Raw genomic sequence first — 27,833 nt, 5'->3', positions numbered from 1 at the left:
TTTTTCTTAAAGAAGTCCCTCCAACATTTTTTGTAATACTGGCTTGATGATGATAAATTTCTTTAGCTTATTTTGTCTGGGAAGCTCTTTATCTGTCCTTCAACTCTTAAGTGATAGCTTTGCTGTATAAAGTATTCTTAGTTGTAGACCTGGGTTTTCACCACGTCAAATATTTTGTGCCAAACCGTTCTGTCCTGTATAGTTTCTTTTGAGAAATCAGCTGCCAATCTTATGGGTGCTCCCTTGTAGGTAACTAACTGCTTTTCTCTTGCTGCTTTTAATATTCTTTCTTTGTATTTAAACTTTGGCCTTTTAATTATGATGTGTCTTGGTGTGGGCCTCTTTGGGTTTCTGGTTTTGGGGACTTTCTGAGCTTCCTAGAGTTTTGTCTATTTCCTTCACCAGGATAGGAAAGTTTTCCATCATTATTTCTTCAAATAGCTCTTCAACGTCTTGTTGTTTTTTTTCCAGTATCCCTATAACACAGATATTTTTACCTTTAATAGTGTCCCATAGGATTCTTAAATTATTATTACAGTCTTGGCTTCTTTTTTCTTGCTATTCTGATTGAGTGTCCTTGGCTTTCCCATCTTCTATATAGGTCATTTGATCCTCTTCTTTATTCGCTTTGTTTATTCCTTTTAATATACTTCTCATCTCAGAGAATGTGTTCTTCATTTCTGACTAGTTCCTTTTTATGATTTCCATTTCCATCTTTATGTTTTTTATCTCTTTGTTAAAGTTCTCACTGAATTCATCTACACTTCCCATAAGTTTACTGAGCATTTTTATAACCAGTGTTTTGAACGCTGCATCTGTTAGATTGCCTGACTCCATTATTTCTGGATCTCTGTTCTGTTCTCTCATATGGTTTCTGCTTCTTTGTCTTCCCATTTTGGCTGCCTTTCTGTGTCTGTTTCTAGGTACTAAGCAAAGCTCTTATGTCTCCCAGTTTTATTAGTGTGGCTTTGTGTGGTAGGTGTCCAATGGCAGTCTTGAGACAGGTTCAGCTGCAGGCCAAATTTAGCCCCAGTCTGTGCCCCTCCAGGGCCACCTGTTAAGATTCAACAAGCAATCCACAGATGCTGGGCTTATAGTTGCCTCAAAAGGCCATGCCAGAAACTGAGGCCAGGTGCCACCAGTGTGAATCTAGGCTCTGCTCAGCAAGGGGTGCCTGACCAAGCAAGGAAACACCTGGATGTGGTGAGTCGAGGGAGGTGGGGTTTCAGGGAATCCTCTGAGCAGAGAGACCACTGTTATCCAGTTTCATGCAGTTTCCAATATGGCTGTGCTGCCTCCACACACTGGGAGAGGGGAGGGCTCAACAGAGGAACAGTGGATACTGCCAGCACTTCTATACAGAGCGAGTCTCCCCTCAGCCCTCGCTCTGACAACTCAGTGTACCCCTGTAAGTCCTTGGTGCCCCCATGTAGCCTACCTAGCGCTAGTGCTCAGAGTGAGCAGATCCATCACCCCGAAAGTCGGATAGCGGACACGACTCCTTTAAGGAGCATCTGCAGCTGCCGCTGCTATGGCCTCTGTCCCACTCAACCACTCTGGACCAGACAGCATCTCATCCTTGCCCTGTCCTACCTTCTGTGTTGCAGGGTGATTTCTTAGATTTCACCTTAGTTGTATGACTTATTCATTTAGACCCAGTTGATTTTCCTTACTATTCGCTCCTTGTTTCTGTCACAACTTTGATTTGGTCGCCAGAGTAATTAACAGAGCCTCTATCATCTATGTCATTTTTTTTCTCTCCTTCGAAGTTTGCAATTTTTTAACATATGTTTGCATAGAGTGTTTTCCATATGAATTTGATGTTTTGATTTTTTTATTAAAGGTATTAATTTATCCTTTCACAGATTCATTCAGTAAACCTTTATAAATGGCCTGCTTTATTTTAAATGCAAGGAAATATTTGAAATTTATCTGATTTACTAACCAATTGGAATTTAATCCCTAAATTGGTAATTAAATTTCACGTATAAATATTTTTAAAAGGTCTGCTTTTATTTCTAAGTAGATTAAATAATGAAAGAAAATGTGTAGAATTTTTAAATTTATTGTTACTTTTGTCTTAACATAACTGTTAGTCATCAATATTAGTGTAATGTCAGCATACAATACTTAAATTTTTAAAAACCCCATAAATTCATAATAAAATTTTATCATGTATTGATGGTAATAAAATATTTTTTTTTTATGCAAGAGGCAAATTTTAAGAATGTAACATTAAAATGATATATACAGGAACTATTTCTTCTTTTCCCTTGATGTAATCCATTTCAACACTAACATGAAAGGAACATCTCTGAAAAAGTTCCCAGACACTTTAAATCTTTATCTTTTGTTATTTCTGATGAACTAGATTTACACTCTTCGTTTCCCCATATCAATTCATTATTTAATTCAACACTTTTTTATTGAATATCCTGTACATAAAAATATAATGTATTCGAGGAGTGATATTTCAGCTGAGTTTTGAAAGCTGAGATTGTGTTGGCTCTATCTGAGGTGGGGAAGAATGTTCCAAGCAGGACAATTAAGTTTCTCAGTTCTGGAGAAGAAAAGAGCCTGGTATATTTAGGGGACAGAAAGGAGAATATTGTGGCCAAAGGGGTCATGTAGTACATTATAGACCTTGTTAAAAAGTTGACATGTGTACTAAATATGTTGGGAAAACATTGAAGTTCTTTAGAAAGCTGAGAAATGGCACAATATAACAAGTTCAAAAGAGGAATCTGGCTGCTTTGTGGATGATACCTTGTAGATGAGCAAGAACAGGAGCAAGGGAATCAATTATTTGGTGATTTCAGTACTATAAGAGAGAAGAGCATTTACCAATACTGACTCAACATCTAAGTTGATAATTCAGTTGGCCCTTAAACAACTCAGGGGTGTCAAGCCCTTGTGCAGGAGAATATCTGTGTATAACTTTTGACTCCATAAAAACGTTAACAGCCTACTGTTGACCAGAAGACTTACTGATAACATAAATAGTTAACACATATTTTATATGTTGTATGTATTATATACTGTATTCTTATAATATTGTAAGCTAGAGAAAAGAAAATGTTACTAAGAAAATTATAAGAAAAAGAAAATACACTTACTGTGTTTATATTCATATAAAAATGGACCTGTGTAGTTCAAATCTGTGGTGTTCAAGGGTCAACTGTATATTGTGAAGCATCATTTAAAAAATGCTACAAAGTTACTTTCCACTTTGTATATTACCAAGAACAGTTAAACTACATCTGAGAATCTTGCTTAATTGAAAGTATCACATCTGTAAAATTGAGCTGAAAATTTGTAGAAATTAATTGCCTTTGGAGAAATTTTTTGTGTTTTAACTATATTTGGATTAGTTGTGCTAAGATAATGGCCACTGCAATAATGACAATGAGACCAATTTAATTCTAAGTATTTGTGATAGTGCCACAAAATTATTTAAGTCCAGTTTATGTGTTTGCTAGTTTTTAAATTGCAGATACTCTATCTCTTAGGTAAATGAATGTGCTCATAATTAGCCTTTGGCTTTCTATCTTTTCATTTATGTTTCTTTTATAGTTTAAAAATACAGACCACTACAAATTTAATCACATTTCATAATTTAATTCTAAAGATAATTTCTGAATTAATAACACATGGATCATGCCATTTATTTAGATACAGTTACAACTAGGTAGATGCATTTGCCAACTAGAAATAATTTTAAGTAAATTTCACATTCTTATAAATATTATTCAAAATGCTAACCTACATTTTAAAAATATTTTTTGAAATAATAATATGAGTAAAATTAAATGTTTATTTTCTGATTATTTGTATTTATTAGTTCTTAACCACATTTATGCTCTATTTTAGATTTTAAAAGCATAGCATTTTTATTTTACAGATTGTTGCTTTGCGTGAACAAAATGTTCATATACAAAGAAAAATGGCATCGAGTGAGGGATCTACAGAGTCAGAACATCTTGAAGGGATGGAACCTGGCCAGAAAGTTCATGAAAAGGTATGACCCATATGACATGCTTTTACATGAAATTGTTTACTTGCTATATCATTTAATAGGAATATGAAATATGAAATCTATGTAATAAACACTCTTTACTATATTTTGATTTGTTTGTCAAAAGTTTATGGTTATTTCTCTTTTCATTTGTGGCTCTTGATTTAATTCTCTGATACTGTATATATGTTTGTGTTTATGCTTATGTATATTTGAATTTCTCAACTTGCTGTTAACTTGATTCTCTTAAAAATAATTCACTTATATATAATTGAACATATATATGTAATTGAATAAATATATCTATATAAATATAGATATATTGATACTATATGTCCAGGACTTTTTAAAATACAATAACAATAATTTTGATCTACAAGTGGTATTATGTACAATTGGCAAATAATCTGTGACTTATCACTACAAAAATATTTTGGTAATTTCTAATTTGACTTTTGTATTCTCTGTGTGTTTGAGAAGGTCCCAGTAATACTCCAATTACTGAGTAATTACATTAAAGGATATCCGAAGTCATGGGGGTGGGGCTTTCGGGTAGGTCTTAGGCCCAAGGCCAAGGAAACCAACAGTCTGGTTTGGCCCTTTTCTGTACTGAACCACTTGTTTTCAGCACAAGGGGAAGGCCAATTGCTGGTAAGTCTGAATCAGATAAAGACTACATAATCATTTGCATATTCTGTGCACGAGGCTTAAACAATCTCCTGGATATTTGCCATTAATAAGTTTTAACTTTGGATGGTTGAACTCCTTAATCATCAAGACCACATGACTTAGGTAGATAAATTGGTGTCATCATCAATATCAAGAGGTCATCATCAATGTCAAAATCTCTATTTTAAAACATAGAAAATAAGAAACAAGTGATTAGACCACAAAAAAAATAACACTAGACTTTTTGCTAGAAAATAAATTGAGCACTTCCTCACTTATCCAGTTGAAACAAATGGAGGGGCTTCTTATATTTCCAACCTGAAGTGTAAAAGCAAAGGCGAACAAGTAAACCAGACTAATTTCCTTAGACCACCATCAATTCTGGTGACTGAGAAACAGCTCTTAGCTTAAGGCTTCATCGTTTTAGCCTTTATCCATGTATTTTGTAGAAATCTTTAAGTATTAAAAATAAACTGTAATCTGACAGCTAGATTTCATAAGCTGTATTTCAGATTTGAATAAAAATTATTTATCTTTCTTTCAGATAAATAAACTTTCATTAATTCAGTAAATGAACTACCAAGCTCTTTAGAATAAGACATTGGCATGTAAAACTCTGTTTAGGAAACTAACATGTAATTTTCTATTACTGTTTCATTTTATTTCATGAATACTATATTTTATTTCATTTTATATTTATTTCATTTCATAGTATATATTTTATGGCATTTAATTTTATTTTACCACTGTTTCATTTTAATTGTTATCAGTCATACAGTGCTAAACTTTTCCTTAGAGAATTATAGAATCACTGGTTTGTGTATGAAAATGGACTTTATAGTCATGTAGTCTTTTTCTTAAAAATCTACAAAATATTATTTGCTATAACAATGCCATATTTATGCTAATCCAGACTAGAATTAAAGAAATAATGTCTTTCAAAGCCATAAAGAATTTGTGATCCCTTTCATTCTCTAAAAAACTATTTGATTCTTAAAGTATTCTTTTAGTACTGCTAAGGAAGAGTACTCACACATATATTTTTCTCAAATATTATTTATTTAAAATATAAATTCTAAATATCTAGGCATTATAGAATATGAAATATGTCAGATTAATTTTCAGAAACTGGTTACAGAATTAGAATGAGGCTCTGTGTATAATTGATTTTCATCTCTTTTGGATTCCACAAATAGAGGTATATATGTGGGAGATTCTGAGTAGTTGATGACCTTAAGTACTTGTCTTTAAGTTTCTTTGCCTTCCAGTTCTTGGTAAAGGCATTTTAGCCAGTGCAGAAGAGAAATTCTGTGACATTGCTACCTTACTCACTCTTTGTTACGAATGTAACAAAAAATTTTTAAACATTGCAATTATTGATATTTTTTTCAATGTCCCAGAATTGTAGGAAAAGTGATTATCAAACGCTCTGGAATAATGATATACTAGTATTATTTAAAATAGCATACCCTTATCCTCCCAAGTGAACCTAAAATATACGTCAAAACTTAAAAGTAAGTAAACTGTGTTTCAGTTCGTGTTACTCCTGAGATGATTCAAGAAAGTACTATGAAAGACTTATTTATATCACATTTCTTTGCTTGACATTTTTTTCCAGCATTATTGTGATATCATTGACATATAACGTTGTGTAGATTTAAGAATGACAATGTGATAACTTTGTATATGTATGTATTTTGAAATGATTACTACAATAAGATTAGTTAACACATTCATTACCTCACATAGTTACCTCTGTGTATGTGTGTGAGTGTGCTTGTGTGGTGAGAATATTTAAGATTCACTCTCTTAGCAGCTTTCAAGTATACAATGCAATATCGTTGACTATAATCAACATGCTGTGTATTAGATCCCCAGAACTTATACATCTTCTAAGTGCTATTTCTTATCAAAATATTTTCTGAAAATAATATCTAATTCTTCTTTTATTATGCTTATGTAAACACTTCTAAATAACGTACATATAGCATTATAAAGCATATTTTCTTTTCAAAATTACCTGATATTAAATGGTTATTTTAAGTATAACAATACCATTGAATATCATAGAATATTATAGAATTGTAATTTAAATCCTAACACTTAAGTTTCTATTGAGAACTGCTGAAAAGGTATATTCAAACATAAAAAACAAACAATATTTTGGGGAGTGTCTATGTAATGAAAGTTATCAGTGTAGGATGACTATCATATCAGTGTGTAAATTGCAAAGTGGTTTCTTTGGGGAAAAACACCAAACTATAGTTAGGTACGATGGTACTGTCAGAAAGTGACTTGTAAATCTTAGTCACAAGGATTACTCTTTGTTTAGGGCAGTAAAGTTACTTAAATTACATGGTCGGGGTGGGTTATTAGCCAACAGGAGATGTTTTGTGTCAGTGGCTTCAGAACTCTTCTGACAAAATAGTTTATAAAAATAGTCTCATAAAAGCACACTCTGAAACAGGCCTTATTACTCATAGGAAAGTTGTGTAATTATTATAAACATTTAAAGAACAAAATGAAAAAATAAGCTTAACTAAAACATGTTTAAATGTTTTCATGTGCCATAAATTTAATCAGTTATTCTAGAAGAACATAAATATTCACAGGATAATAAAAATTTTCAGAACACTAAATTCTACTTCATTAGGAGTTCATAACTGAGCTCAATAACTTTTTTCTTGTTACTTTCTAGAGGGCAATTTGTGAATTTTTTTCAATAAACATGCTACTCTTGTAAAGGAGATAATGCACGACTTGTATATTCTGTACTTTTAATTATTTTTTCCACCCACAAATGTTTACTAAGTGATATAAATAAGTAGAATATTGATAGTTGTGGAGACTCAGCGACATAGTCCCTACAATAAATTCACTAAGAAACTAAAGTGAGAAATGAACATTCCCAACTTAATATTACAATAAAAGTGATGAATAAATTGGAATCAAAATAATGTTAGAGTTTAAAGAAGAGATAAATTAATTCTGATTGGGGGGTGTCAGAGAGGCAGCATGGACTAGTGATTTGTTTAAAGCCAGTAGACCTAGATGCAAATTCCATTCCTGCCAGTAACTAGCTGAGTGACCTTATGCTTCAGCCTCCTTGAGCATGTTACAGATAAATAGCCATTGCCTAACTTATAGCTTTGTTGAAGGAATAGAAACACTGACTATGAATGACAAAAGTTTGGGCACATTGATTACAAGCATTAGTGTGGTTCATTCACTTTAATAAATATTTAGTGATGACTTATTAACGGTGCTAGGAAATATGTCCTGTTCTGCGTGGTTGGGTCAGAGTCATCAACAAAAGAGATGAGGGTACTGGCAATTAACAAATGCATATAAATGGGTAAAGAGAGTCAAAAGGTAAAAAGAAAAAAAATTGCTCTTTTAAAAAGAGTGAATGTGATCCAAGGGCAGGTGCAAGGTAGGTTGGGAGGGGACATTAAATAGTCATGGCAAGGAAAGACTTTTTTAGGAGGTGGAGTTTGACCTGGGACCTGAAAGAGTACAGGGAGTCAACCATATCAAAAAGCTGAAGGAGATTTTGAAACAAAAGAAACATGAAGTACAAAGTTTCTTTGGCACATTCTCTGGGAGGAAGAGTGACAGGGTAACTGGAACCCAGTAATGAGGGGGAAAGAGTGGCAGTAGACAGGACGGAGCAGTGAGCAGGGTCCAGATCATTTATGTTCTTGTAGGCTATGGTAAAGAGTCCAGTTTTATTCTCAGAGTAATGAGAAGACATAATAGTGTTTTAAACATGAAAACACCTTGATTAGATACTTTTAAAAAGTCATCTGCCCTATAATTTTCTATAGACTTGTCATTTTTTTCACATATCAGACTTCTGAAGTAGGTGATTTTCCTTCTCTTAAGTTTACAGATAATGAACTTGAGGCTTACGTAGGATGATTAAATGACTTATTTGGCCAGAGCAGGACAAAACCCTGGTCTTTTCATCTCCAAGCAATATTATGCTCTCACATTTTTTCATACCAGGATGATTTCTCTGGGTGTTTTGTTGGTTTTTAAAAATTTATTCTAACCCAATCTCATTTTTTTCAATCATTTATTCTTTCATAATTAGACATATTTATTTGATTTTTAGGGTTTATTCTTTTATTATATTCGAGTATGCTTTTTAAAATTCTTTAATTTTTCCCACAACTTCTCCCAGTTAATTTTTATTTTGAACCAGTACTTCAAGTCAGTGGCATTCAAAATATTTGACCACTATGAGTATGAATCTTAAATCTGGGCAAGGGGGCACAGGCCTCATAATTTACCGGGTCTTGATCTGGCCTTCTGTTCTCCTGTCTACAGGATGAGGAGTCCATAGGACAGAAGGAAATTACATATGTATGAGCCATACCACCTTGCCTTCTTGACCATATGCCAGGTACCTAGAAGCCCAGACTTTTTGACCAAACAGACCTTATCCTGCCTTCAAAGTCTTTATGGGCTTACATTATAAATTAAAGTTAGCTATACATTTGAATCTTTGGCTTATAAGTATATCATATTATTGTATAAAAATACCAGTATCACAAATGCCATTCTTTTAAATACCTTTGCTCAGTTATAGCTAAAAACCATTATCCACAGGGATGTCTCCCATGTATTAACTGTATTTTGCCTATTTTTATAGCTTTCCTCACTACATGTCAACTACTGCCAAGAACCACTCATCTAAAAATTCAATCTTTGTCAACTGTGGCTTATTTCATGCATTATTGATTAAGCCCCAATTTCTTCTCTGTATCAGAGATCATTATTATTTGGATTTCTTTACATCTGAATAGCACTAACAATGTTTTGTTCTGTGCATCGATCCCATATATTGTAATCTAATTTCTCATATTAACATAATAAAGTATATAATTCTCTTTTATTCTTCAATTGAATTTCAAACAATGAAACCCAATAGGAGGATGGGATTTATAAGTTTGCCATTTTCGAGTTAGCACATTTCCCGGAAAAGAGAAAATCGAAGTATAGCCCTGGATACATGTGGCTAAAGTGGCCTGGAGGTCTGTGATTAGCTAGAAACACTCCCAGAAAAGGCAAAGTTAAGCTGTTCCAGTAGTCATACCCATGTCCATGAAGTTATCTCAGATCAATTTTATAGGAACTGAGCTGAAGAGGAATCTTATGACCAAAAGCCAGGCATCTTCTATGTGCAGTGACAAATATAATGAATAAAAATCTTCTAATGTTGAGTGGGAATTTATTAAGTTCAAAACAAATCTCTCTCTGAATGCAATGACTAGATTTTTATGTATTAACTATGATCTTACTAGATGGGATGTAAGCGAGGAATTGGCTCTGTTATCTTTAATAATAAATTTAATATCATTTATATTAGCCCAAATTTAAGGAAAGCAAAATAAACATAATTTTGCTCAAGTAAGATGTCTTCAGACTTCAAAAGACTGACTGAATCACAAGAGTTTGACAGAATATTAGTTCATTTATATCTTTATCCTACTGGCGTAATTTGAGTGTCTATTTTGTGTCAATGGATTTGTTTCCTCAGGGGATTCAGAGAAGAACATGCCCTTTTCCTTCCCTCTGTATTGTTTTGTCTGATCTATTAAACCAGTCCAAGAGAATATTTAAGGCTGTCGTTCAGATGTTCCACAATCGACCTAAATGCATTTTTCACTTTGGTAGAGTTTATCCACTTTAACTGTTCATGAAGCACTAGCTCCCCAGAAATTTAATGGGTGTTTTACAAAACCTGCTCCCCGTAAAAGAGAATTCTCAGGACAAAAATACTAGGAAATATTTTGCCATACAATTTTGAACTGGCATTACTACTGTAGAATTTATTAGAATTTTTATTTTTTAATATTGTCAACCTCCAAGAGAAAACACAGTATGCAGTGTTTCCTAAACTTATGTGACCAGAGGTCCTCTTTATTTGCAGGAGAATTGCATATGCCAGGATGAGTATTCTGCAAGATATTTCTTAATGCTGGCTCTGGTTTTTTAAAGATAGGCAAACTGTTCTTCAAGCCTGTCTGGAAACCTCATTAACACAGGGGCTACATGCCAGTAAGAACAAGATAAATAACTGATATAAAGCCCTTTACTGTTTTCCAAAGTGTATTTGCATAAGTTGTTTTATTTGACCCTTGTAATAACACTGTAAGTTTTGTAGAGCAAAGATTACTGGCTCAAACTTATCTAGCTCTTGAACAGCAGGAGTGGATATAAATAATGTAACAAGTATACAAATATTAAAAGTGAATCTGGGTTAAAAAAGGCAGCATATAAACTATCTGATTTCATGGATTTCAAAATATGAGATTAATTTTAAGAAAAGTCTTAAATTCGCCCATGTGTCTAAGAGGATGAAATAGCTTATTGGACTGGGCAGGAGTCATTAAATTTTTCATAAATTCTTGCTATGTTCTTCTTTATTATCAATTTTTTCTTTATCTATTCTATCTATAACATACAAAGTTCTTCCAACTTAAATAAAATTCACTCTTGACCCTACTTCTACCACCAGCTATTTATTACTTTATGTTCTATTTCTTTTTGCAGCAAAGCTCTTAAAAGGATTGTCTACTCACTGTCTCCAAACACTTTCTTTGCATTCTTTTATAAATCTATTCCAATTAGGTCTTTGCCTCACCGTTCTACAGAAATCGCTCCTATCACCATCATCACTACATATATATTGCTAAATACTATGGGCCATCCTCAGTCCTTGTAGTTGATGTCTGAGCAGCATTTTACATAGTTGGTCATTTTTTTTTTTCCTCTTTGATTCTCATTTTTTCCCACTTGCATTATAGGAAACCACACTCTCTTTGTTTTTCTCTTACCTCATAATGGCTGTGTCTCAGTCTCCTTTCTTGGATCATATTATTTTTCCTGACTTCTTAATATTGAAGTGACTCAGAGCTCAATTCTCCATATCTTCTCTCAGTGATTTCAGTCTGTCTCATACTTTTAAATATTATCTATATGATAATGACTTACAAATCTTTACTTCTAGTTCAGACCTGACAATCAAATGCACATATCCAGCCACCTATTAAACATCTCCACTTGTATATCTAAAAGACAGTATACACTTAAAATATCAAAAACTTACTTCTTGATATCCCCCCAAAAGCTTGCTGTATTTTTTCCATTTCGGAGAATCAAAACCTTGCCTTTCTAGTCATTCAACCTAAAGAAGTTGGAGTCATCGTCAAGCCCTCCCTATCTGTCACACCCCACATCGAAGCCTACAGAAATTTTATTTGTTCTACCTTTAACATATATCTAGAATTCAACCTCTTCTTGCTAATTCTGTTAATCACTCTTGTCTAAACAACTATTATCTGTCACCTGGATTATTGTAATTGTCTCCTACCCAGTCTCTCTGTGTCACCCGTGCACCCTCTACCATCCATGGGCATGAATCAGAGTGATGTATTAAAACATGAATCTGAATATGTCAATCATATACTCAGAACTCTGCAAATGTTTACCATTTACAAGGCCCTACATGATTTGGCTTTTCTTATTTTCTGACTGCATTTCCAACTGCACCCAAGCCACACTGGATTCCTGTTGACTTTTGACTTGCTCTTCCCTCTGCTTAGAATGCCCTTCTTTTAGATATCTGCAAGGCTATTTCCTTTACCTCTATCAAGACTTTGTTCAAATGTCATAACATATTCTGAGTATAATTCTTTTATTTATAATATCTGTAATTTATTGTTTGTAACGGCAACTAAAGACTAAGCTTCATGAAGGTTAGGATCTCTGTTTTATTCCTGCTGAGGCTCAAGTGCTTAGAACAGCTCCTGGAACATGATGCACACACACACACACACACACACACACACACATGAATATGACAGTGTTTTAAAATACCAGCTTTTCAAATCCCATTTTAAAACACTATTGATATTTTCATTGGAATTACTTAAGTTAATAAGTTAATTTGTGGAGAATAGTCATCTCTGCAACATTACCGTTCAGAAAATGGCTTGCGTCTCCATTGGTTTGTGTATTTTTTATGTTCTTCAATGAAGTAGTGCATTTTTTTCACATTGAGATCTTACAGATTATTATATTTCTTTCTAAGCACTTAAAATTTTGTTTCTTTTGTGATTATTATCTTATTTTCATATTTATTTTTTTCATAATAAATTAATACTGGCATATAAAGATGCTATTGGATTTTCAATATTAATATGGTATCCAGCAAACTTGCTAACTCATTAGTTCCAAGAGCTTGTGCTCTTGAACTTTTCTAAGTAGTTAAGCAAGTAAGGAGTTATAGTCTCTCTTCTTTTTCTTCTCAATTTTTTTTTTCACTTTTTATGTGCATTATCTAAGACTTTGATGTTCATACAGTGTTCAAAACTTCAATACAATGTAGAGTAGCATGGGTCAGAATGGCATATTGGACTTTATAAAGCTTTAAAGATCTAGACTTTAATTATAATGCTATCATATTGTATCATTAACTATCATAACTGCTATAGCAACCTTTTATCAAATTTAAAATCTCCCTTCTATTACAAGTTTTCTATGAGTTATCAGCAACAATAAGATACACTCATCTGTTAAAGTAGTGGATGTCATTAGAGATTTTAAAAAGTTATTGAATTTCATTAAGGATAACATTTTTGATTTTTTTTTTTTTTTTGGTCATCCTATCTCCCTTTTAAGCCAGTGACGATCTGAGCTTCTTTTTTTAAATTTATTTATTTTTAATTCTTTAATGTCACCACATATTTGACCACTTTTACCCCATCTACTTCCCTCAAAATTTTTGATTTTTGTATTTTAACCATATGCATGCTTTTTTTTGACAGAAATTAAATTTAAAAGACTTTCTGATGCTAGATTCATATTTATTATTCTTATGTACATTTTTAATTCTTTACATATATAATTGTTCTGATCTGATCGAGGTACAGATACATTAAGCCCTCTTTTGAATATTGAACTTGAATACCAGAGGACCCAAGTGACGCAATTAACATTAAATCTGGTAGCACTCTCTTGGGGCCATTTTTGCTCTGCCTGAATTATCCAAGAACCTCAAAACTTTAATCATGCCAAAGGGACTAGTTCTTCATTTAAACATTTTATGAAAGAAGAACTGGAAAATATGATAAGGTAACAAGTGAGCAACCATTTTTTAAACTACTATTGCTTCTTTTGAGTCTTCGGAATATCATTTTGAAAATAGGTGGCCCCTCGAAATCACCATCCCTGTGTCATTGCAATAACTCACTGACATACAGGCTAAATAAAACCATGCCATACCAATCACTGACCCAGTTTTGAAGTTCCATTAGCAGTAGTGTCATTTCTTATCAGCGTGCTTCTTCGGGGAGGATTTTTCCCTTCTCCAGGTTATACCAGTTTGAGGCTTGAGTTCCACATCACATTTAGGTTCTAGAATTCATCAACATGATTGAGCTAGGAAGGCCTCCCACACTCAACCACACATCGCTCTGTAACCCCACTGACGTCGGGTGTTGAATGTGAGTCCCAGTCCACAGTCTTACTTCCCTTACTTCCCTTACTTTCCTTGTGAATGCTTGGAGACCTTTCTGATCCAGTTGATTGCCTTAGTCTATAGGAGAATTCAGAATAACATTAACCTTCACAATTGAAAGGACAACAGTCTTGGTTTTTATCTCTCTCCAGAGGTTTTCTGGTAATTAAATTATTATCCCTCTCCCCTCTCATAACAAGACACAGTGGAAGAGACAGGTTCCATGAAATATTCTTCCTCTGGGGCAGAAGTGCCTACTTACTCTATATTTATATATCTAAGAGAACTGCTTAGTGAGTCTTCCAGGAAGAGAAAAGATTCTCTCCAGTGTTACTCCTTTGTTCTATAGCTAAACAAAGAAACATTTGAAGATTTGCAATAAAAAATAAATAAGAAACAAAAACAAAATTCTCAGTATACATACTTCACCTCCTTATATCTTCTAACTATATATAGATCAGTTAAAATTTTTACAAATGAATGTTTTTCCATATTAATCATTCAATGTGTTTATTTCATATTGTAATATGAGAAATAGCTACTTTTTACATTTCTGAGTGTTATTAACATTTCATAGGAAAACTGAATAGAAATTTCTCATGTTTTACTTAGAGTTAAGATACTATCATGGAATATATTTCTATCAAGTCACATACATAGGATATAGTGAATGAAAGGTATTTTAGTTTCAACGTTATGAGAATATCAGAACTTCAAAATAACACATATTCTTCCAGTGAAAATATTATTGTTCTTAAATTTGGTGGAAATAAAAATGGCTTATAGTTTCTTTGAAAATAATAACTTAAAAAACACTATTAATCACACTAAAGAACTGGCAAATAAATGTCTCTCAGCTGAATATTTGTATTACATAAAATTATTGGAAATTTATTGTGTCATATGACTTTGCAAATCTCAATGCTGAATAATAAAATCATTAATGCTAATTAACTATAAGAAATCACCTGGTCTAGAAAGTTTCCATGCAAGTCAATATTTGATCAATTCTGTTAAAAGTTTATTTCTTCTCATCTCTCAGAAATAATAGATAAAATCAAGTCTTTTCATTTGAAACATTATTTTTAAATAATTGGCTGATACTAGGATAAAGAATACTAATTTTTAAGTCTATTATTATATATTTTATTACATTCATTTCATCAATCATTTTATTTCTTTAATATCTTTCCCTTTTTATGACAGTTTTGCAGGTTTTATGACTAAATTAGAAATAATAATTAGGGAGGTACCTGGATAATATAGATCTGTGTTTCTTAACTCCAACTAAGCATTATAATTAGAGAGATTTAAAAATAAGTATATGTCTAAACCTCACCCTTGGATATGGTCTAGAGTAGGATACATTTTATATTTTTATTTAATGCTACCAAGGATTCAAATGTTTGGTCATGGTTGAGAATAACTGATATGGTATACAACTATAATGTCTGCTTTCCTCTAGGCTTTAGGTTTGCAGCCATTGTAAATAGATGGTTTATATATGAAGAAACAGATTTGAGTCAATGTGGAATTAAAAGTAACAGCTGTGAATTCTGTGCTATAGAATCTCAAATCAAAGGCAAATGGAATTATTTATTTGAAAATTTATTTAAAATTTATTTGAAATCTGAGGTCGTGTCCGATTTTTGAGAGCTAAAAAACAATATGGATATTAATAAACGCAGTGTAGGCAGACATAAAATGCCCAAAAGTCATGGCCTTGAAGCCTTTAGACTCCCCAGTGCTTAAATGCTTTCTAGTCCTTATGAATTTTGTTAATTGGTCGCTTGATTTGGTTTATTCTTATTTCCCCACACATTACATTACTTTCAGGCAGGAAATCTTATAGTCTAGCACCCAACCTGGTGTCTGACATATGGTAGAGGTTAAACAGATAGTAGAATTTTGGTGATTAAATGAATGGATAAACGAAACAATAAATGAATAAAAGAGAATGAGCAAAAAGAGAGAGAAAAGGAGAAAGGGAAGAAAAGTGAAAGAAAAGGCTCCCGGAAATATGATGCTGGAATCAGAATGCCTGGCTTTAATAGTGTGACATTAAGCAAAATACTTAAATTTCATGCTTCAATTTCCTTTTTTGTATCCAAAACATTGTTATAGAGATTAAAGAGTTTATGCATGCAATGTGCTTTAAACTGTCCCTAAATAGTTAGAACTTAATAAATGTTATCAAAGTGGAGTAGTTGTTATGAACCCATGTATGTTTAAGACTAGAAAATTTACCAGCTATATGTTCTTAAAGGCTCTTTCCTTCCTGAAGTTTATGTTAGCAAGCCAGAGATTAGCAGATAATAAACAAGAAATAAAAGTAAGTAAATAATCTGCTATGTTAGAAGGTGTTAAATACTATTGAAGATAAGAAAAAGTAGACAAACACAAAAGGATAAGGAATCTTGGGGGACAGTAGGAGTGGGGTCATTTGTACTTTTAAATAATATGGTCCATGTTGGACTCATCAAAATAGTTGAGGTTAGTAGCCATATGTGGATTACTAGGAAAGCACATTCCAGGCAGGAGGAAAAACTAAAACAAAGGCTGTAACATGGGAAAGTGATTGACTTATTAGAGGAGGAGCGAAGTTGCCAGTGTGGCTGAAGCAAGAGAGCAAATGGAAGAATAGAAGGAGACAGATTGGAGAGAAAAGGGCACCAGGAGAAGGGTACGGGATTAGGGAGGAGAAAGAGGGATGGGAGGCTGTGGTTACTGCTCATCGTAATATTTTTGCTTTTGTACTGAGTAAAATGGAAAACCATTGCAGTGTTTGGAGCAGAGGAGTGACTGCGTCTAACTACAATATAACAAAATCACCATGGATCACTCTGGCTGTTTTAAGAATGAGCATAAGAGGACAAAGTTAGAAGCCAAGAGACCAGTTAAGAAATTGGTAAAGTAATTCAAGTGAGAGTAGGTGACCCAGACATAGGCAGTGCTGAGAAGGAAGATCCAGCTACCAATCCCAGGTGAGGATTTGCACGGCAAAGACCATAACAATGCCAGTCTCCAGAAGCAGGACCCACAGACCTTAGCCCACTGCATCTTCTAGTGTTTCAGAGCCACCAAAGAGGATTGAAAACACAAGGTGCTCCTAGTCATACAAGGAGGATGTGAAAATGGGTCTGATTTAGATATGTTGCAAAGGTTAAGCAAACAAATTTTTCTAACTGACTGCCTTCTTCTGGTCAACACCTTCCTATGGTGCCCATCACACCAAGAGTAAAAGTCAAGGTCCTAAAGTGATCTCAAGAACCTACATTATCTGTCCATCTACATCCACTCCTATCCTCTTGCTATAGCTCATTTTATTCTGTTTACACTGGTACTCGACATTGTTAAACCCACTTGTGTCTCTCAAACTTTGATCTTTCTATTTTAACCAGAACAATACTCTACCCACAGAAAGAAGAGACACAGCAAAATCAGCACCTGTACCATGTGCGGGTCTCCCATGGCTAGGAGGACCCTCTTGATAGCTGAAGTGGGGCAAGGGACCCCTCTCATGCTGCAGGTGAAAATACATTCTCTTCTTTAAGGGGACAGTTATGCTGGAGAGGCTGGATAAATACCATATGACACACACATGCCCTTAAGTAATATAAGGAATTTCACTTTGTACTAGTTCACTAGAACAAAAGAAAGTTTTCTCCTGATAAGAAGAAGAATCCAAGACCAAGAGACAGATTGACACTAGCTTCCATATAGAAGAATATTCCAGGCCCAGGACACTGATTGAGCAATCGCTTAGAGTGACAAATGGCACAACAATTGCCTCCTCAACAGATGTCAGCAGTGGAGGTCATGAAAATGGAGAAGATTCAGATATATTGCAAAGGTAAAGCCAGCAAGTTTTTCTAAAAGACTGGGTAAGAGATGAGAGATGAGAGAAAAAGGGAGGACTCAAGGACGACTCCAAGGTTTTCAATCTGAGCAAATAGAAGGATGGAGTTTTCACCAATTGAGGTAGAGAAGGATGAAGGTAAAACAGATTTGGGGGAGGGGCATAGGAATTTGGTTTTGAATATTTGGATTCAGTTGGAATATCTATTTGATATTCAAGCAGGAAAATTGAGTAGCAGTTGACTATACAAAAATATAGGTTAGGATTAAAGCCTGGGATAGAGAGGCAATTTTAGGAATATGTATTTTGGTGGAAGACATAGGCAACAAACATAATACATATAACATGGCAGGGGTGAAAGAATTCTCTAATAAAGTAACATTCGAAGCAGGCACTAAGGACATATTCTTAGTTGCCTTTGATGATCCTCCCCTCTTACTCTGCACTTGGTCTCATCCAGTATTATAACTTTTCATAGAAAAAATCCACATACTGAGCACTCCCAACAGCAGACTCATGCAATAGCCTACCTAACATATTCACTTTGACTCTAATAAATAATTTCAAACTTTGTTTCCAAAACCCAATTTCTGTTTTTCTAGTTAGAAAATTAACATCATTCAGTTGCAGTGAACAAATATTTGTTGAATATGTATGTATGTGTGTGTGTATTCATATACACACACTATACTTTTGGTACATGTCTATATCACACAGCATGTATAACTTTACCATGTTGATTTATAAGCTAAGATTAAGGCAACATGGTAAAAGGTAGATAAACTAAACTGGGAATTCACAAGTTCTACATTTTAATTCAGATCAGCTCTGTGCGATTACCTTGAGTCTCAGTTTCTCCAAAGTTTTTTCAGGCTCTAGATTCTTAAATGTAATTTTTCAATTATATAAAACATTTTCAAAGTAAAAATTCATTTTCTAGTGATTTTTGTAGTTTCCAAAAATTGCCTTTTTTTAGTTGAGTAGAGAAAGTTCTCAATGTGAGGAAATATAAGTTCCAGTAAATCTTAAGCTTGCCCAGTTACTTATAAGTATTGTACATAGTTCAAAGATATTTGCTATTATAACAAAAAACCCTATAATATTGTACCTTAGTTATCCCAAATTTGGATATAATTTATTGGCTCTAGCCTTCTTCCCTAAACCAGTTCTCATTTATTGCCTAATGATTAAAAATGCTTTTCTCAGTTTTTTTCTACAGTTAGTGACATCTGTAAAGGTCACTATCAATGTTTTTGAGTTTTATGTCCATAAAAGCTATCTAAAAAGTTTGTTTTTCATTAGCTTCACAATAATGCAGTGTTACAATGTATGTGGTATTGCATGCCCCATAACTTTGGACGGGCAGTTCCCTTCTGCTAGGAGCAATTCCTGGGGACATTCTTAGCTCTGATTTCCCAGCAAGCAACAATCTCAGCAAAGAGGGAAATGAAGACTCTGAAGGAGGATCTGGCCAATCGACTGCAGCATGCTCTCCAACATTTCTGTCTAGTTGTAATATCTCTTACTCCTTTTACTAGGTAATTAGAGATTTGATACCAGCAATACAACAGTTTAAGAATATTGTCAAATTGTTAGGTCCATAGATCAAGCTGTCATCTTTAGAAAACATCTTAAACCTGGCTCCGTCTTTTTCCGCCCATCTTTCTCATTGCTTTTATGATGCTTTCTATTCTCTCACTTTTCCCCTACCGTCAGTTTTGCTCCAACATGACACTTGCTTTCTTAAAAATCATGAAATATATATACAATTTCACAATAAAAGAAAATACAGTGCTGATGAGTGAAAAGAGGTTTGCAGCACACACTAAACACTTCATCAATGACATAAAAAAAAGACATAGAAAACTCATAAAAATGGTAGCATAGTTTTACATGTGTTACCTAGTCAAGAATTGTATAAATACTGTGATAAATGTAACTCTTTACTTTGAAAAAGACCTGAAGTTTGCTTATGAAAGTGGGTGTTAAAAGAGCTTTAGCTATAAGTGTATTGCAAGGTGGTGGAGGGAGGGGTGTCCGAAATCAGAAAGAAAGTTTTAGCACAGATATGAATAGTTTGTCTTAAAACATGCGATGAACTGAGTTTGGTGTTCAATGTTTGACGAATGTACGTGTGCGCATTTTGTGTATCACTATATGGTTTGGTTTAGCTAGGTGCAATTTTCTGTGTTTACCCAGTGATTCTCAGGAATGAAATCACATATAAGAAAATACAAATTTTGTGTATGTTCAAATTTTCTTTTTTTGATAACTTTTCAATTACAGTTGGCATACAATATTATGTTAGTTTTGGGTATACAACATAGTAATTAGATATTTATGTAACTTGCAAAGTGATCACCCCAGTAAATCTATTACCCATCTGACATCATACATAGTTATTACAATATTATTGACCATATTCCATATGCTGTACTTTACATCCTCATGACTATTTTGTAACTACGAGTTTGTACTTTTTAATTCCTTCCCCATTTTTAACCAACACCCCCACCCCCATCCCATCTGGCAACTATCAAAATGTTCTCTATCTAAGAATTTGTTTCTGTTTTGATTGTTCATTTATTTTGTTCTTTAGATTCCACATGTAAGCAAAATCATATATTTGTCCTTTTCTGTTTGACTTACTCTACTCAGCACAATACTTTCTAGGTTCATCCATGTTATTGCAGGTGGCAAAATTTTATTCTTATTTATGGCTGAGTAATATTCCATTGTATATATGTACCATCTCTTCCTTATCCATTCATCCATTTATGGACACCCAGGTTGCCTCCATATCTTGACTTTTGTAAATAATGATGCAATGAATACATGGATTTACATGTCCCTTCAAATTAGTGTTTGGGGTTTCTTCAGATAAATACCTAGAAGAGGGAATACTGTGTTCTTCTTTGTCTCTTGTCATAGCCTTTGTTTTAGAGTCTATTTTGTCTGTTATAAGAATTGCTACTTAAGCTTTTTTGTTTTGTTTTGTGTCTATTTTTATAAAACATCTTTCTCTATCTCTTTCTTTTCAGTCTGTATGTGTTTTTCGATCAGAAGTGAGTCGCTTATAGGCAGTATATGCAGGGGTCTTGTTTTCTTATCCATTTAGCTACCTTATATTGTGATTAGAGCATTTAATTAATTTATATCTAAAGTAATTGTTGAAAGATATGTAGTTATTGCCATTTTATTGTTTATATTTTTTTATCTTTTTTTTCTTCTTCTTCTTAAAGAAGTCTATTTAACATTTCTTGTAATACTGATTTGGTAGTGATAAACTCCTTTAGCTTTTTCCTGTCTGGGAAGCTCTTCATCTGTCCTTTGATTCTAAATGACAGCTTTTCTGGATAATCTGGGTCATAGGTCCTTGCTTTTCATCACTTTAAATATTTCATGCCAATCCCTTCTAATATGAAAAGCTTCTGTTGAGAAATCAGCTCACAATATTATGGGAGCCTTCTTGTAGGTAACTAACTGCCTTTCTTTTGCTGTTTTTAAGATTCTCTCTTTGTCTTTAACCTTTGACATTTTAATTATGATGTGTCTTGCTGTGGGCCTCTTTGGGTTCATCTTTTTTGGGACTCTGCACTTCCTGGGCTTGTATATCTGTTTCCTTCACCAGGTTAGGGAAGTTTCCATCATTATTTCTTCAAATAGGTTTTCAATTCCTTGTTCTCTGTCTTCTCCTGGTATCACTATGATGTGAATGTTAGTAAGCTTTTTGTTGTTTCAGAGGCCCCTTACACTATCTTCATTTTTGTGGATTCTCCTCATTCTTATTCTGATTGGGTGTTTTCTGCTACCTTATCTTCCAAATCACTGATTCGATTCTCTGTTTTATCTAATTCACTGCTGATTCCTCCTAATGTATTCTTTATTTGTTATTGTATTCATCATTTCTGACTGTTTTTTTAAAAAAATTTGTCTCCATTTTTATGTTTCCTCTTCATTAAAGTTCTCACTGAGATCACTGAACATCCTTATAACTGGGGTTTTAACTCTTCACCCAGTAGATTGCTTGTCTCCATTTCATTTAGTTTTTTCTGGAGCTTTTTTTCCAATTTTTTACATGGGACATATTTCTTTGTCTCCCCATTTTGGCTGCCTCCTTGTGTTTATTTCTATGTATAAGGTAGGGCTGCTATGTCTCCTGGTTTTAGTAGAGTGGCCTTATATGGTAGATATCCTGTCAGGCCCAGTGACACTGTCCCCCTGGTCACCTGAGCTGGGTGCTCCAGGTGTTTCTCGTATGGGTTGTGTGTGCTGTCTTGTTGTCATTGAGCCTTGGTTGCTGTTTACATGTCAATGGGAGAGATTGTCCCTCAGGATGATTGGTTGTGAGGACTGGCTGGTGACTACAGTGGAGGATGTGTTGTGCAGGGGTGACCCTATGGAGCAGGATTTGCTTTAGCAGGGCTCTGCAGCCTACTCAGTCTGTCCTTTGGGTGTGTCATATTCAGATGTAGCCCCAGGTGATGTTCTGGCTCGATCTAAAGCCAGCCTCCTGAAAGGGGCCCCACCACAGGTCAAGTTCAGCTGCAGCCTGTACCTTGCCCAGGACCACCTGGCATGAGCCACCAAGCAATCTGCAGATGGCTGACAACCATGATGGTCTTGAAGGTACCTCAAGCAGCCAAGCCATGAACTGAAGCTGGTTGCCATTAGTGTAAGGCTTGGAGCTGCTGAGCAAGAGGTATGGGGAACACTGAGGCCAAAGTCTTCTTGTTTAGGTTTTGTGAACCTTTGAGAGATATTAGGAAAGTCTGCAGCATGAGCCCAGACAGACCGTTTATATGGAAATTCCACTGGAAGTGGCTTGGGTGGGCCCTCAAGTTGGGTGGACAGAGTCTCAGGGAATCTCCATGGTTCGGTGACCAGTACTAGCCAGGTTAATGGGGAGTCAGATATGGCAGCTCCTGTATCTGCATGCTGGAAGGGCCCAACAAAGGAACAATGGCCTCTACCAGGACTTTTCTTTGGGAGAAAGCTGCCCCTCTAACCCTTTCCCTGAATCCAGACAACTCACTTCCTCCTTGTATGTCCCTGGTGCCCTACGATCTGTTGCCCCAGCACCAAAGCCCAGAGTGGATGAGTCTGTCAGCAACTAAGTCCATGGGCTCTTCACCTTGCAGCCCTTCACCCCACTCAACCACAATCTCCACTGATTTTTACATGGGATACCCTGGCTTTAGGCAGTTCCTTCAGAAAGGAGAAAAATCAATCTCAAAGTATTTAATTCCTTTTGGCTTCCTTCCTGAGGCTTGTGTGCACTCATGACTTTTATGTTGATAGCAATACAGAAATCAAGACTTTTCAATGCTATACCTTTGTTTCAGCTAGATCACATTCACAGCGGGAATAATCTTTTTTAAAAGAAAAACAGTGTATCAGTTATTTTTCTGAATGTTATTGAAAATAAAACTTGCAGATGCACATAGGTTCTTGAATAAAAATAGAACCCATCACATAGTTTCTGTGTCTTTACTTATTACTTAATAATTTACTGTGCTATATAATAAATTTTTATAATAAATTTTCTATATAAATGATAATATAATAACCGCCATATATTAAATGTTTAGTATACATGGGTATTTTGGGTGAAGCTATGTATAATATATATTATGTATGTATAAACTATGTATAATATAGATAGTTGCTTTCAGTTCAAATGCATTTGTTTACATGTTTGAAAATTACAGATCTACCTTATATTCTAATGTCAATTAAGTTTCTCTCAGAAACTTAGTTTTCCTCTGAAATTAGCTCTCTTAATGTTCTTATTTCTTAGCATGAAAACTGTATCAGTTTCATTTGTTTAAGTTTGTGAATTTTAAATAAAAGATGAAGAAAATCCTAAATGTCATTTCCTTTTCTTCTCTTGCAGCGTTTATCCAATGGTTCTATAGACTCAACAGATGAAACTAGTCAAATAGTCGAACTACAAGAATTGCTTGAAAAGCAAAACTATGAAATGGCCCAAATGAAAGAACGTTTAGCAGCCCTTTCTTCCCGAGTGGGAGAGGTAGAACAAGAAGCAGAGACAGCAAGAAAGGATCTCATTAAAACAGAAGAAATGAACACTAAATATCAAAGGGACATTAGGGAGGTAAGTGATTCATAACACTTTCGGTCTTTGCTTCCTGAATGCTGCTTCAGAGATGTTTTCCCATAATTCCCTCTCATGGTAATACTCTTTTAGTCTCAAAATACCATAATTTGGGATGCATTATATTAGTTATGAAACTTGTTCACCAAGGCAAAAATTGTTTATTTCATCAACCCTTTATCTATGGAAAGAAAATTTGATATCAAGTCTCAGATATAATAAAACATTTCTACAGTTTTTTTTAATTTAATTTTTTGAGCTGTTAATTTTAACAACACTGGATGTGAATATAATAATGAATTGCTATACTTTTAACATGTGGAAGTACTCAAAGACATTACTTAAATTTATTTTCTCTTTTAGTTTTGTGTCGATGAATGTGAATGTATATATTGAATGTGAGAACCTTCCTTTTTCTAGATATTCAGTTCTTGCTAGACTTAATATCACTTAATCTATTTTTTAAAAAGAATACTTGATAGTTACTACAAAAGACAACAAGATCTTTAATTTGAAACAGTGCCAATCAAGTTATCTTCCAGTTAAGGTGAAAATTCAGAATTTTTCCGCCTTCTCTATTTAATTGAAAAGTATCTAAATTTGTGGAATTTTTATTTTATGACTTTTTACTGTTTCCATTTTTGCATATTTCTTTAAGTCATATATTTTATTCTTTTTATATACTTTGTAAATAATTAACTAGTTGTTATTGGAGTTGACTATACTCTTTGTATCCAGTTTTTTTTTTCTTTCCATTTTCTCTCAAGCCCATTTCACCATACATTTTGTCCACTGTCCCATTAAAACTGTTTTTATCCAAGCTGTTATTGACCTCCATGTTGCAAAAGCTAGAGGTCACTTCTAAGTTCTTTGAAGTACATGATCCAGTTACCACTCCCTGGAATACTTTTTCCACTAAGCTAATAGCAGACTACACTCTCCTGATTTCCTCTGTCTTTACTTGCTACTCCCAGTTCAGGCTCCCTTATTGGCTCTACTTCTCCTTTCCAACCTTGGGGTATTTCAAAATTAGCATCCTCAAGACTTTTCCTGCAAGAAGCCAGACTTACTTTCAGTTTTACGAATCTCAAGTGCAACTGATGGCAACTTCATTATTGTTTCTCAAACCAAAAGTAAACAAACAAACAAACAAACAAACCTTAGAGCTGTCTTTGGTACCTCTTTCACTCCACACCTCCACACATTGCATTTGATTTGGTTGTAAATCCTATCACTTCCAACTTCAAAATATCTCCATAATGTAACCTCTTCTTAAAATTTCCATGGCCCTTATTCCACACAACCATCGTCTCTCAATGGATTATTATAATAGTTTCTACTCAATACAGCAGCCTGAGTAATCTGTTACAATGTGAGTTGGCTTAAGTCACTTTTCTGCTTAAAACTTTTCAATGGCTACCTATCCTATTTACATTAAAATCCAAGCCCTTGCAGTAGCCTACAAGCCATGTTTATACATAATCTGCAATACCACTCTACCAACGTCTTGGAACTCATCTCCTAGTCTTTCATTTTAGCCTTCTCTGTTCAGTTAAGGTGACCTCTTAAACAAGCCAGGCCTATTCTGTTGCATTTTCTTTTACCTCTGTCTTTTGCTGAAACATTTTGTTTTCAGTGGTGTTCCCTAACCGTGCCTTTTACACATATACACTCTCCTTGTTCTCTTATTTTGTAATCTCACAGCATTTACTGCCACCTGATACAGTATGTACTTTCGTGATTTACTTGTTTATCATATGCTTCCCACTCTAACTGTACATAAAGATTCATAAAGGTTGGAATTTTTTGTTTTGTCTTATTTTGTTCACTGCTCCATTGAAATCATCTACACAACTATTGAGCATGTGATAGACACTCAAAAAATCTTTGCTGAGACAATATATATTTATGGATGTTTGATGTAAACATCAAAAGGCATGGATGAGTTAAAATATGTACTAAAACAATGTCTACTCTTTCAGAAAAAGATACATGATCCATGAAGTGGTAGACTGCTCTACCACTGCACAGATAATGAATAATACTGTGCTGTCTACACCTTTATATGAATTAATAGTTCATAGATATATCTCTTGTCTTTACTCTTCCTCACACCCAAACTAAGAGAATTTATAAAGCAGATGAAGTTTAACCTTTCTTCTATATCACTCTTAAGGAATACTAACATTTCTGGCTGGTAAACCACCAGGGCCATTTCTTGAGTTTTTGCTCATTCTGTATTTCTTCATTCTCTTAGTCCTAGAGATTTAACTGTTTTCCTTTCATTTAACACTCACCTATTCTAATCATGCTTATTTAATCAAGTATTACAGGTAGAGCCCTATATCTCTAACTCTCCATTTCTTATTGCCTATGTAAAAATAACCTCTTGATCTAATAGTTTTTGGTTTTAGGTGACAAAAAGCCACATCAAATGAAAACTGTCTTTCATCTGACACCAGATTTTTTTTTTAATTGAAAATCCTTCTAATGAGTTAGGTAGTCTTCCCTCACATGAATTCTTTATGACTTTTCTAATCAGCTCTATAATGTCTATGTAGTTGTATTTTAGAGAAGTATCATGAGAAAGGGATATCTTTCATCATTCGCTTTTGAAGGCAGGTTGCAAACACCAATACTTTCAGAGCTAGACAGGCAATATAAATCTGTGAAAAGCCAGGTGCAGGACTGTAGGAAGAGGTAGGAAATGAGACCTGGGTAAGGAGCCTATACTCTGCCTGCCTTTCTGGAGGCATCGTGTGTGTGCGTGCGTGCGTGTGTGTGTGTGTGTGTGTGTGTGTGTGTGTGTATTACAAACACTGTGAAGGCCAAATAAAATATTTTCAAAAAGATTCAGGTCATAGGCTATAGGCCCCTGATTTACTGCTAGGGAGTTTTGTTTTTGTTTGTTTTTGTTTTTGTTTTTGTTTTTGTTTTTGTTTTTAATTAAATTTATTAGAGTGACATTTGTTAATAAAATTATATAGGTTTCAAGTATACAATTCAATATGTCATATGTATATTGCACTGTGTGTTCATCACCCAAAGTCAAATTTCCTTCTGTTACCATATATTTGACTACTTTTACTCTTATCTACCTCATCCTCTTCCCCAATAGCCACTAAATTGTTGTCTGTGTCCTTGAGTCTCTGTTTGTTTGTCTTGTTTGTTTTGTTGCTTTCAGTTTTATATCCCACATATGAGTGAAATCATATAGTTCATTTGGCATAATAATCTTAAGATCCATCTATGTTGTCACAAATGGCAGTATTTCATCTTTTCCCATGACTGAGTAATATTACATTGCATATATGTACTACATTTTTATCCAGTCATCTATTGAAGGGCACTTCAGTTGTTCTCATGTCTTGGCCATGATGAATAATGCTGCAGTGAACATCGGAGTACATATATGTATTCAATTTTAGGGGGTACATACCCAGAAGAATTGCTGGTTAATATGGTAATTCTATTCTCAATTTTTTGAGGAAACTCTATACTGCTTTCCATAAAGGCTGTACGCATTTACATCACCACCAGCAGTGCACGAGGGTTCCTTTTTCCCCACAACCTCTCCAACACTTGTTATTACTTGTCTTGTTGATGATAACCGACAGGTATGAGGTGATAGGTCTCACTGTGG

At 34.2% G+C, this 27,833-nt stretch overlaps 1 protein-coding gene across 1 annotated transcript in view; it reads left to right on the top strand.

The window, feature by feature from the left end:
- Positions 1-27,833, top strand: part of PPFIA2 (PTPRF interacting protein alpha 2) — a 465,706-nt gene that overhangs the window by 308,604 nt on the left and 129,269 nt on the right. The window contains 2 exon segments of the mRNA XM_011374878.1: positions 3,902-4,018; positions 23,969-24,190. Coding sequence (XP_011373180.1) covers positions 3,902-4,018; positions 23,969-24,190 — 339 coding nt within the window.

Source organism: Pteropus vampyrus, unplaced genomic scaffold, assembly GCF_000151845.1.
Source record: "Pteropus vampyrus isolate Shadow unplaced genomic scaffold, Pvam_2.0 Scaffold9, whole genome shotgun sequence".
Lineage (NCBI taxonomy): Eukaryota > Metazoa > Chordata > Mammalia > Chiroptera > Pteropodidae > Pteropus > Pteropus vampyrus.
The sequence above is the reverse complement of the archived record's forward strand: the minus strand, read 5'-3'. Positions and strand labels throughout refer to the sequence as shown.